This window comes from Teleopsis dalmanni, chromosome 1 (genome assembly GCF_002237135.1).
Source record: "Teleopsis dalmanni isolate 2A chromosome 1, ASM223713v2, whole genome shotgun sequence".
NCBI lineage: Eukaryota > Metazoa > Arthropoda > Insecta > Diptera > Diopsidae > Teleopsis > Teleopsis dalmanni.
In genome coordinates, this window is record NC_051846.1 from 213,545,514 (window position 1) to 213,559,772 (window position 14,259).

Genomic DNA, 14,259 nt, shown 5'->3' on the forward strand with positions numbered 1-14,259 from the left:
TTTCTATATAATTAACACACTTTTGAAAGACCTTAAAGTTTCGAGCTTTGCTCCCATTCCTTCTAATGATAGAATAACCCCTATCATTCTAAAATCCTTTTCATTTTCTATGCAAATCCATGTACTATTGGAGGTGACTGCAACAGCAAACATTATTTCTGGAACATAAGTTATAATTACAACAGTGGTATTAAAATATATAACTAGTACATTAGTAATTGCATCAACCTTGATCTCAGTCTCATTGCACCATCTCATTGTTGACACCGACATGTGTCAACTCAACTATCGATTTCTTCTTTGCTGAGAGTCGCCTTTCTGATCTTATTGGTGACGCTTCCGTCATAGATGGTATAGCCTACAGTCAAGTTTTTGTTTTGTCACTTATTTGCTGTAGAACCCATTTAACCGCTTCTCTCACTTTCTTATATTTTTCAGCTACTTGTTGGGATAGTTTCAATTCTATACTAGACCATTTTATCTCTAACCTCGACCCTTCTGAACAGAGGAAATCGACAACATTATGCTACAGCTTGAAAGCTTTCTCATCACCTAATATTATGTTTCACAAACCCTCGTTAAGAAAAACGATCATGTCTTTTTACATTCACTCACTCTTAATTTTTTACGTCATCGTAAAATTTTTCGTCACAGCGGATATTGTCTCAAGCAAATATAGTGTCACGTTTTCAACTTATTCGATCTAATCTAATCTGGACAAAATTATTCCTCAAAGGATAAAGTTGGTCACATATAATCATTTCAATACCAGTATTCGCTCGATTAAGTGCCATTTGGATGTATTCAAATCTGTGGCAAAAGACACTCATGATATTACTGTCGATAATGTGAGTATTTCTGATAGCTCTACCAAAGTCAACCAAATACAACGTTAAATGATCTAGATGAAAAACGACAAATCTAACAACTGTGGCAACAAAGATGGAATGCAGAAACAAAAGATTGATCCCAGATGTAGAGAAATGATCAGACAGCAAAACTGGCGAAGTAAACTATTACTTAACTCCATTCCTTTCTGTTCATTAATATTGGCATTGGCAAAGCAAATGATCTGAAATACATATACGGAGATGCAGACGAAGACAACGCTGAACACACCATCTTCGAATGCAACAGATGAAATACCGACAGAACATCACTTGAAACAATAGTCGGTAAAATAAACGTCAAAGATATCCCAACAAAGATGATGCTATCTGAAGAAAATTAGACCGCCATAGACCGATTCGTTAGGATCATACTCAAACAGAAAAAATGTGATCTAGAAAATGTTAATTTTAAAAAAGAAAAAAACAATTAAATCTAATGTAACGAAGAAAAACAAAATTTTTTAATGAAAAACCAACATAGGGCCCCTATCCTGAAGTATTCCAAGATAGAAACGGTCTGGAACATGAGAGGGATTGTTTTTAGTCCGTACAAACCAGGCATACCACTATTATGACGACATAGTGACAATGCGTTAAGCATTTTTAAACCTTTTCTCCGCAAAAAAAAAAACAGTTTTGGTGAAATCTTTGACACTTTTTAGGTGTTGATAATCTTATTTAAAAGAAAAATTTTTTTTATATTGAGAGAATATTATGCATAAAATAGACAGATAGGCAGATAATACTGACTGTGTTTATTTCCTAATGCTGATCAATAAAAAACTATGCATTCATTTACATAAATCTAATATACGAATCTAATATACTTTTATGTGGAGGGTATAAAACTTTGGTGATATTGACTTAAGTAAAATTTATGAAATTTTAGTCAAAAAATTTACTAATGTACAAATAAACAAATGAAACAAACCATTAACATGTCAACATATTTTATTCACTATTAATATACTAGATATAAGGCGTATAAAATCTAACTTAAGCAATTAGCTTTAATTGCATAAAATGAGGTTGTAACTACTAATTACAATTAAACTACTATATATAAGATAATGAACTTTTGCTTTTAATGTACTATAAACTATATCTAAATTTTATATTGATATTTAACAACAGAATTAGAGCAGAAACAATTCTGCTCGATTATCAATCGTTGTTAATCGATATTAAAATGAGTTTTTATTTAATTTCATATTACGTAATGTCAAATAATTTTTTCAAATATTTTCGTCTCTCTTCACACGGTGACGAAAACGGCAAATTAATTTTATTATGCTTGTAAAACAGTGAAGAAGCCATGTGTTGTCGTTGAGTGTCAAAGAACTAACATCTCAGCTCTGAATTTGATGTTGAATAAAATACGCGAGAATTCATACAAATACGAAGATTGTTTACTCAAAATGTTAGAGTTTCGAAGTGTACTTTCATGAAATTTCCATTGGTATAGAAGCAACATATAGAACTCAGTATAAAAACAAATCTTAAGAACAAAAAATTCTCCTTCTATGTTATTCTAATTCTAATTCTATTTAGTTGAAAAACTTTGAAATTTATAGTTTAGCTAGGACAGAATACTTTGGTTATTCTATTCTGTAGTTCTGTTATTTTTTTTGTTTTCATTTACAAAACTTCCGTGCTATGTAAAATATGCGTGCCACACGATATTAGGAAACTGGTTGTCATATATTAACATGAGAGAATCAGCACGCTTTCAGTCATTTGGGAGCACCGTAGCTTATTGTTCTTTCTGACAGAAACACACCAAGTTTCAAAAGATAATTTTACAAGGAACAGAAGCATGAAGTTCAACTTCATTTTTGACAATTAAACGGCAGCCGCCGTTACAAGCAAGGAGCGATGAATCACACCGTCAGAACAAAATAGGCAGACATATCAAACGGTTTCGCAAATTGAAAACAGTTGCGAAACATGTTGAGCGCCTAGTGAAATAAATTCAATTTCCAAGTAAAAACTTAGTTCATTCAGAAATTCATAGGTATGTATGTTCATAGATAGATATGTATTTATGACATAAAATATATATTTTTGATTTGCGCCATTGTAGTACAACATTTTTGTATTTTAGCGCATGCAATTTTCATATACATACATATGTATGCATCACAGGAACGTACATATATTCGTATATATTCGTATATATTCGTATATGTACGTATCGCAGCTAGGAAGTTCAACCAATTATCAAAATGCAAAGAATTTTCCAATATTCAAATGGAAATCTGAAGTTAATTTACATTTGTTTTCTGAGTGTGGATTACTTTACTCTTCCAACTTACATACATATATGTTGTGTTGATTAACGTTTATTATTAATTTACATTAAGCATATTTCTATTTTTAATTACAAATGACCACGCTAAAAACCTTAAGGTTTTTAACAAACCAAACCCCAAAATTATTTTTCCACTACCAACGTCGACTTTATCAACAAGTTTTTTTTCACTGGCGATTCAATTAACGACTTTTTTGTTTTTATAAAACTCGCTAATGTATAAATATGTTAATATGTAAATATGTAAACTAAATCATATATTTGGTGCTTGTTGATCCTCATTTGGTGCCTTTTGGGTGCAGTCATTACTTGAATTTCTGCTGATTTTCACGCAGTGGTCAGTTTCAGGCGGAACTAGTCATTGAAATGTTCTGTTGACATTTTTATTATGTGATAAAATAGCAAAGGAAGAATAAATTTAGAGACAATTTGTACTATTAGTTCGTAGTGTTTTGTTGAAAAGTTTATATTAATTATGAATTAAAGTTTTTTAATACACTTGATATATTTATTTATTTATTTATTAAGCCTTAAAAGCTAACTCTATACTGAACACAGGCTATCCACAAATTGCCTGCATCTTTGCCTTCTTACTGCCACATCTCTGAGCTCAACAATATTGAAGTATGATCTGCCAAGGTTTATGGATTCGCAGTTGATTTCGTTTAGTGTTGAACTGCGCCAAATAATCTTAGGACTTTCTCTTCTTCTACTGCCTTGCGGATTATACGTAAGAGCTAGAAAACAAATTTTACTCGACGGCTTTCGTAAGGTGTGACGAATCCAGCCAAACTTTCTTTTGTGGATATTTATGTAGATGTCGTTTGTATTCGTTCTATCCCACAATTGTTGATTTGAAATTCAGTTTGGAAAAAAGATGCGTAGTATTTTTTAAAGGTACCAGTTTACAAACGCACGAACTTTGTTTTAAGTTATCTCGGCTACAAGCCATATTTCGCAACCATATAGCAGTACGGATAAAACACATGCTTTGAAAATGTTAACTTTCGTCGTTAACCTATAAAAGCTGGATCTCCATATTGTGTTCATCTCTGTAAATGCGCCAATCGCCTTTCGTATTCGTGAACTCACGTCCTGCATAGTCCCACCATCAATAGCTATTACACTTGATATTTATACATTTAAATTTTATGATTTGAATGTTCATACCACCGCTAGAATATCGGTTTACCAAAAATGTATGGATGATTTGTTCAAGTGCTGCTGTTGCTATATTGTAATCGACAGGGTTTTATTTAAAAGCCACAAAATAAATTTTGATTCTTTAATGATGTCTTGAATCTTATTTACCAAATTTGTATACTTTTTTTGCCAATATATCTCCTATCATCATCAAAGCATCAAAAGCCACAATGTGAAACTTTAACCAGTTAAGCTACCCTATAAGAATAAATACCGATGATTCTAGTCATTTCAGAATGCTGAAAATCTTTTTTCAGTAATCAGAGGCAAAAATGGGTGTAAATAAATTAAGTGCCTCACAAGTTTATGTTGACTTACACAAGAATTATCAAACACATAGTTTTCCGCTTGATTCCAGATGTTTTTTGTTTTAATTCATAACTCTGACATTCAAGTAAATACTATTTGAATACCAACCCCTGGCATAATTACCATTAAACAAGAAATTTGGCCAGTCTGTTATTTAAACACAAATCATATTAAAGTTAATAATATAGGTGATCTTTCAAGAATTCATAGACGTCTTAAATAGACTCAATAAGTAAAGGCGTTAAGCAAATTAATTGAAAAGCAAAGGTTATAGAACAGATTAATTTAGAAATAAGTTTTAAAACAAAAAGAATTTTAAGACCAATTTTAAAGCTATCTGTTTATTTATATTGATGTTAATGTAATAAAAACTAAAAGGATTATTAAATTACAATATTTAATATATAATATATTTGTTCGTTACGCTTGGTCTCTGCAAAATGTTTTTTCAAAGTTGTGGAAGATAACGTGGCTATTTGAAATTCAAAATCAATCAAAACAAGTATCATAGTGTTTGAATAGGGCTTTACAATAATGTTTAAAGCTCTCAATATTGGTACATAAAGAGCGTTTCCTAACAAAATGGTATAAATTTATGAGACATTTTTTTGTATATTTATGTTACTTATATGAATAAGATTTTGTATATTTAATTATTTATTCAAATATAAGCTATCCACTGCGTACGATATTTCGTCTTATAGAAAACAAATGATCTCATTTAACAATTTATAGGGTGATACTAAAATTTTGAGTGTTATAAAATAAAACGAAAACTTGACTTAAGATATCGGTTGAGTAAATGCATTGGTAACGTAAAAGAGTTGTACGCAAAAAATTGTCAGTTTCAGTACGGAAAGCGCTATCTATCTGCCACACAATAAAGTAGCCGGAATTTCTGATGATGCTACATGTCAATTAGATAAACATTTTTGAAAATAAACATACCACTGCCTCCAATTGATACAACACTTGTAATTGTATTGTAAGTCAAATATTGTTCTGCAAATAACAGTTGTTTTTTTTCAACAAATGACCTCATAAGTTAACTATAAAAATGGTGCTTTCTCATTCAATTGCGATCAAAAAGGTCATATCCAGAATATTATAGCAACAATGTAAATTTCCGAAAATCTAATACTTTTTTACGAAACAATAATTTCACTTTTATACCAAAATTAAATGGTCTTTAATTCCAATCTCATACTTCTGCAGTGGTTGTTATTAAAAATTTCACACGAAAATTGAGTTTTTCAGGTACATTTAGGTAGCTATATCTACTTCTATTAATGTATCATAAATTTATTCGATGTACCACTTTCAAAGAGAACACAAATTTTAATTATTATTTTTACGCTAGGAGCTCTAAACATTCACGTTTGATGAAAAAAGAAGGTTTGTTCCGTTCTTTTGTATAGAGATAAGGTAATAAATATATCATCCAGATCGGTTCAACGGTTTAAGGAAAAATTGGATTTCAAGAAGTTATTTGTTTCGTGGCCACTCTAAATATTAACTCAAAAAATATATTATAAATATTATATTATATTGGGCCCCATTTTTAAAGAGCAAAGTAATGAGAAATGCATTTTTATATACGTTTAATTTGAATGAAAAATTTATCCTTGAAAATTTGTTTAGTTTGGAAGAATCTTTATAGATGCAGAATATACTACTTATATGTAAATATGTTGCGCTAGGAATATTTAGTGCTAAATTTAATAATATGTACTTATAAATTTATCTAGTATATCAGCTGTATCAATGTAAACCCTTAATTTTACACATTTCGATTGATAAAAGTTTTTCATCGAATTTAACACTAGTTTTCTGTCGTTTTTATTAATTGCATTTCTTAAATTTTCAAACAGTGATAAAATATAGAAAGTAAAATAGATCCAAGATGAAAGTTAGACATTATGAGTTCACGAAATAGTTTTAAATTTATAAAGAGAAAAACACCTCTTAGAAAACAAGTATCTCCAAATTCAGCGTATGCTTCGAGAATAGAACCTATTGAATTTCACCGCATTTTGAACAAAATTCATACATTTGTAGCATCTGCGCATAAGACAAGCGATGAGAGTAAATTTTATCGCATATACGAGTATTTGTACTAAAATAAATATTTTGTGGTGAAGCAAAAAAATGAACGTTTGTTTCTAGATATAGTAACCTACATCATCTTGTCCAAAATGCCACGCACAATTAGTTTTTCTTTTTACTACCTCTCTGATAAATTTGAAATCACCTCAAAATTACTGTAGCGTATTTTACTCAAATTATTATAACAAAAATGTCCATTGACATATTATATCTTCTTCCTCTTATCAACCGCCGATTGCCAATCAAAATAACTATTTTGAATATATAATACGTATTAGATTTAATATTTTTATCGCAATTTCTTACATTTTGTCACTTACTCTTAACTATATCTTAACAATTATATCTCTTAACAATTAACTAAAATATATGTTTAAATATGATTAGCTGTTTTCATATATCATATAGCATATACATCTGACCATCAATCTGTTGTTTTGCCACTAACTGGCTGTAAAGTCCACCTAGCCACCACCGCAATTTTAGCCACTCGTTAGGAGACCTTCAATTCCACCATTGACCATCTTATCACTGACATCGACGTTTCTGAGCACAAGAATCTTTATTCTGTTGAAATTAACAACATTGTTATACAGCTCCTTGGGTGATGGTAATCACAATTTTTTAATTTCTAATTTCTTAGAAATTTCTCATTTCTAACTTCTGTGTAAGTTTTCCTTCTAAATGCGCCAATACACTAGATCCCAATGGGTTCATAACTCCCCGCGGTCTTAATGACAGTCCCAAGTCCAATATATCTAAGAAATCTGCTGGTTTTGATGGTATTTCTTACTATTTCCTTCGTAAACTCACTCCGCGTTTCTTTTGCAAATGTGCAACGATTTTACATCATGCTTATAATATTGGGCATTATCCTAGACCATGGAAGACAGCAATAGTCATCTCCGTTCATAAAAACGATAAATACAAATCCTTAATGCCAAGCACAGACAAATAATATACAGATTGCGTGTGCAGGAAAAAAATGACTCCAATGATTTCATAGCAGCCAGCTCCAATAGCCAGCTAAAAGCACATATCAGCTTTGGATTGCAGAACAATTAAGGCATACAAAAGTTGCGTATAACACAATGATCTTCGAATCAGCTCAAAGGAGCTGTTGGTTGTGCGTATGGGTGTGTGATAAAGTATAGAAATTGTTGATATATTCTCTGATTTATATGGCGATATTTTTCTGTTTTGCGTTCTTAAGGGCCTACTACATATCAACAATTGTTGTCAACAAACGTTGTCATCGTTTGGTATCACGTAAATTGAAAATAAATTACCAAAACAACGTTTTCTTGTACGTTGTACGTCTATTAAAATTTTTCCATCAAATTTTAATACTAGGTATTATTTATTTATTTATATACATATTAAATTTGTTGAGGTCCTTTTGCATTGTAGTACAAAATTTGAATTGAGACTAGTAATGAACACTTCGATTGGTATATTGAAATTTGGACAAAATCATTATATTCAATTAATTGTAAATGTTTTATACGTAAATTTATCAAATTGTAGTTTTTTACAATAACGTTATGTGTATTGTATAGCGTCATGCCATTTCGTTAAGACCAGACTAATTTTTTGATTTAATTCAATTTTTTGGATTAATTAATAACTATTTGGTAAAGTTTAACTGTCTTTCTTTAAACCAAAGAAGTTTAAAGAAAGATCATTGAACCCGAATGGCACTAATTTGAATAAAACATCGCAAAAAAAACATATACAAATACTTTAGAATCTTCACGTCTTCTATAATATGTAAAACTAATGCTTCCAAATATAGTAACATAATTAATATCTGCTTATCTCATTTCAATATCAACCACAGCATCCAGAAATAATTTAAAAAAATGAATGAAATAGTTTTTCCTACTCTTTCAGTTTCTTATTTAACTAATTTTTTGGAAAAAATTTATTAATGTAGTAAATTTGCTTCTTTGTAGAGTAAACTAATATGATAAAAGATACCTGCGAACTGTGTAACAAGTTTAGTTTGTTAAAAGTTGCTTTCGCAAACGGAACTTAGAACAACAATATGAAAGTTCTTTTAGTAACATTATGTGTTTTAATAAGCGCTAAAATCTCATTAACGGATGGTAATGAAGAAGTAATATTTAAAATGCTTGTTTACAAACTTTTTCTTTTTGCAAATAGATAGTCTAGGGAAACCAACTGAAGCACCACTTTTAACGTCTACAGCTAAACCATCAAATTCATTAAAAATAGTCACAAAACCAACGAAATCGGCAATACTCAACATAGAAAATAAATCTGAACACTCAAATAAGGAGCCCGAAACTTCAACACATGGATCAAATGTAAAGTCTTTAAAAGTAACAGGGTTAGTAACGAATGATGGTAATATATATGATATTGAGGGGAGCAATGGTATAGGCTTAATTGAATCCCGGCAGGCTCAAAATGACGATCAACAAACACACGTATGCAATTATGGAACAGTAGTTATATACAGTGATATACCATGCAACGAAGTGACAAACGTTGCAATAGGAGAAGTGCAGGAAGAGACCTTGCAAGAAAACAATGAAACGCAATCCGAAAAAGAAACTAATAACGATTTGAATTCGGAAAATGATTCTCCTGATCGTTTTAACGAATACGATTCTGCAGAAGAATTTCAACAAAGAAAACAAAAAAAACGTCCTGTCAAGAATCGCAAGAGAAATCAGTTCAGAAATAGAAATAATAAAAATCAAAACCGTAAGCGACAAAACTTCAATCGTCCCATAAAAAAACAGCAAAGCAACAGAATACAACAAAAACATCGAAATCAATTTCGTCGGCAACAAAATTTAAAACGAAATCGGAATCGGAATCAGTCACTACTACAGGAAAACAATGTTCGAAATGGACCAAATCAGAAACGAAGAAGAAATAATCAAAACCGCTTTAACGACTCAAGAGAGTAACAAAATATAGAGTAGTGCCGACTACTCTATTAAGATTATATAGAGATCACAGAAATGGAAGGTTTCTATTGGAAACCAGCAGAAAAAAATATTAAGGATAAAAATTTTATATGCGGTAGATTGCATGCAAATTTTATAATTTTATTTATATTCCTGATAGACGTTTAATAAATGTATTTGATTACTTATTATATTCCTTTAGTTAAATATAAGTGATGTAAGACAATTTAACTCTTTTATTTCATTTCATTAACTTCCAAAATTTTTACTCTGTAAAATGTTTATTAGCACAAAACTGTTTGTTTTATTTAAAAGGTTAATCCCGAAAAATCATTACCTAATTCATTTGCAAATGTTTTGAAAAGATCATATGAGTCAATTCGTGATAAAACTGCTTTTTTTAAGGAAACTCGGACAATAAACTTCCAAGATATCAGCCACAAACGAATGATCAAAGCTTTGTGAAAATGAGTTAAAACTTGACAAGATGTAAAGATTTAATATAACTAGTTGTGCTGTTTAAAATCAGCTATCCCGTTCTTCCTTATAAAAAACAATGCATTGAATTATTTGTGCCGAAGTAAAAGTAAGTCAAATTTTGGTTTCTTGGCGTAACCAAAGGAGAAATCTTATATCTGATAATACAAACATACAAACATACAAACATTAAGCAATGAGATCGCTTGTTTGTGTGCGAAGTATTTAGTGATCAAATTGAACTTGTGTTGTTTTTGTTTTTATGTGGTTTTGTTTTGTGCGTGCTTTGTCATAACTAACCACTTTTTTTGAAATCTACCGTTTTCATCACCGTGTTCGCTAAATTTACGCCAATTAATTCAGTCTTAAGATGCATCTGAAGCTTATTTTAAATAACGTTCTTTCTGTATTAAGCAGACCAGAGCGGGTCAACAAATCTTGTTTTTTAATGGCAATGTAATAATATTTCATCCATTGTTATTTATGCCTTATGAATTTAATTTATGGTATGTATCTAGTAGGTTTACTATATTCAAGGCTATGCACACTTGAATATGCGAACTGAAAAGATTAAGTATGTTTCCAATTTTAAAATACTTACGGGAACATCGATTTTAACTTGTGTGCGCACATTAACACTCAATCCTTACTCATTTTTTTTTCATTATAAAGTATTGAGGATCTTTAGGATACTTTAAAGTATTGAGGAGTTAAGAGAATTTCTACCTAACCAGTTTCGAAAAAAGTATCAGATTTACTATTTGGTTTCGATTTCATTTTAAAATAACTGTTTGGAAGTACAGTTATTAACTAAATGACTATGCCATAACTATGATACAATTAAAGTTAGTCTGAGGATTGTTAAATATACAGCACTTTCTCAGGGCTTCAAAATCGCATATTTAAATAAGAATTTAGAAAAGTTTTTGCTACTAATTTTTGTTTTCAAAATTTTCGAGGATCGAAATTGTTCCATAAGAATTAATTTTTCAATGAGCAAATATTAATTGATATATAGAACTCCAGAACTCCTTAACGGAAAATTGTTTTATAATGGTAGTGGGCAAGGATAAATTCTATCGTGTATGTGCGCATAAATACAGAAAATCAAATTTCACTATATTAATTTTGTCAAACTTCATTTAACGGAAATTAAGGCGGGAATGTAACATTTTCATTTATTTACGAGTATTTATATAAGTTCTACAATTACATGAAGCAATAATTTTACAAGTTTCAATGGTTGCTATGAAATTTTGATGGACAATTCTTTAAATTGTTGAGGAAATTAAATATTTTCAGTTTTTTTATTCAAGAATATATCCACTTTTAGGAAACAATGACGTCGTCTGCGTTACGACATATTTCTTTATAACATAATCCTTGCTATTTCTCTTTGTCTTTTGTTGCTTTGTACATTGACTTAGTTTACAAGTGTGCAGTAAAACCAGCCCACTTAACACGTAAACCAACAACATCCACAAAAACACAAATGACAGCAACAATAAAAACAGTAAAACCTACAAAACCATAATACTAAAACACCAGCAGCTGTTGTGTGTAGAAGTCATTGAAAAGTCAACCAACTTTTCTTCTGGATTTTTTTGCAACGACGACGTTTATGTTTTATATTTCATTCTTCTTATACTGTTTCATAGCTTCTTGCTTGGTACTCAAGAATGAAGTAGCATGAGGTTAGCTCTCTGAGGAGCCATCAAAATGCATTCTATGAACAAACGCGGTAATAGAGAACTTAACGGTACTCCATCCTGTAGAAAGTTTTTGAATAAAATATAAATTAAAGGTGTACATATAATTTACACTTTTATTTTTGAAAGACGTCACAAATCGATCAATTATTACACTTTCAATTCGTATTGTAACATATCATATTAATTTTTATTTAATTCTATTGTAAGATTCTTTAGAGTTCAACAATAATAAATCAAAATTATAAGCTGTTTTTTTTAGTATCGTCAATAAAAGAATCCAATAAAACAGCTGTATGGTCAGCCCGAATATTCACATTTATCGCTAGTCTCACCCGCGCGTATGCGCTTTTACCTCACCTCTTTCACCATCACCCTATCTCCTAACTTACGCCCCTGCTTTCTGGCATAGATGAACCTAGCTGACTAGCTATTAAGTCTATATGTTAAGTTCTCTCTCCCCTGATTACTGGAATAAAGTTTCCTTAATGCTGTGGAAATATTCTCCATTCATTTCTCCATTTATTTCTAAGGAAATAAAATGTAGTTTCTGGAATTGCTTTCCTTACTAAAAATTCCAAATACCAAGAAACTGAATTATAAAACGGATACGGACAATTGTGCTCAGACTTATAGGAATATTATAAACAAATGACACAGGATATTGTTTGTGTATTTTATAATTTGTATTCTCTTTTTGTTTTTGTTGTTATTATTATTATTGGATTTATTATTTCTCCCGCTACAACTTTTACATTGTATATTTTGTTAGTTTCCCTGAAGATGACTATCGAAGATACTCGAAATATTGGAAAATATCTTATTAATATAATTTGTTTTAAATATATATAACAAATTATAGTTTTTTTTTTTATTTTTATTTAAATGACCAATTAGCCAGCTCATAAATGATTACTTAATTGAGAAATGTTTACATATGTAAACTTGTGTTTATGTGGATCTCAAAAATACATCTTTGTATCAAAAGCTTTGTTACTAATATATTATAAATTATCTCATTTGGAGTAGAGAAGACCCAAAAGTCTCTACTTACTGCTGTTTATTAATAAACAATATTATTGAAAACGATCTATAACAATCGGAACAGACTCATAATCACAATCTATATTCAGGTAGGAAGTAAAAGTTCTCCGAATGGTTTTTAGTTTTAAATAAGATGGTCCAGATATTATATTACATATTAGCGAAATTTTTCTTGTAAAGCACATGCACGATGACTTCGTTATTTCCAGTAATTTAACAGTGGCATACTACATCGAGTGATTTATTACTTTTTATAGAAACATTTAAACTCATCGGGTTATGAGTACAAATCAGCAATAATTACAGTCTCAGCAACAAACATATAGTGGACAAATATTGAGATAGAGCGCCTTATTTGGAAATGTTGCGGAGAATGCTCTCAGGTGTGTTCGTAAAGGACAACTGATCGAAATTTTTTTTTAAGTGATAAATATACTCAAAAAATTGTTTCATATGTTACACCGCAAATGAAAAACAATCGCAAAAACGATTGCCGGAAACATTTACATTTGTAGATCGTTAAAGAGTTTTCAAGAATATTATTCTGTTTGCAGCAATTGCGTTATAAACTAAATAATTTTTTCAATTGATAAATAATGTAATGATATAATAAATTATTATATTTTTTAAATTTTATTGAACTGATTCTATCAGTTTCTTTAATTCGCACTTTTTCAATTTGAAATCCAACAGCTCTTAAACAATATTTTTGGTAACAAAATTATTCGTATTTATATTAGGTTACTGTATTACTGTATTATTAATGTTTTTTAACTAAATTAAAAAATCATTAGCATATGACATAAAAACAAGTATATATTTTTCAATTTGTATTAAGAAACCGTATGTTGAATTTGGAGTAATGCAAAAAATTGCAATTAAAGTAAACCAATTATCATGAAAGTTTAAAATATTTCTAAAGTATTTCACACAATCATAAGTTAAAATATTCACAAACACTTTTTTAAAAAATAATTTCCTACATTATTTAATTTAATTTCAAGATAAGTTCAGTATATAGATACTGACATGATTGGCAAGAATTTAGATTAAGATAAACATAGGACATGCGTTTGAAAAATTAACTACAATGAAGTTAGCCATATCAGTGTGCTTATTTAGACACAATATTGTTCACAATTTCTAAGAAGTGCTGGTGATAAATATTTAGTTCGGAGTTGAACTTTAGGTATATAAACAAGAGTCTGAAATTGATGGTTACAGTTTCCTCAACGCACTATAACAGCGATGTGTTCCAGAACATACTT

The 14,259-nt window shown here is 30.0% G+C and overlaps 1 protein-coding gene across 1 annotated transcript; it reads left to right on the forward strand.

The window, feature by feature from the left end:
* The first annotated feature begins 8,866 nt into the window (after positions 1-8,866).
* On the forward strand, positions 8,867-9,761 carry LOC119667230 (GATA zinc finger domain-containing protein 14). Its single transcript, XM_038076520.1, has 2 exons — positions 8,867-8,927; positions 8,986-9,761. Exons 1-2 carry the CDS (start codon positions 8,867-8,869, stop codon positions 9,759-9,761), a joined length of 837 nt encoding a protein of 278 aa, XP_037932448.1.
* Positions 9,762-14,259: the final 4,498 nt, after the last annotated feature.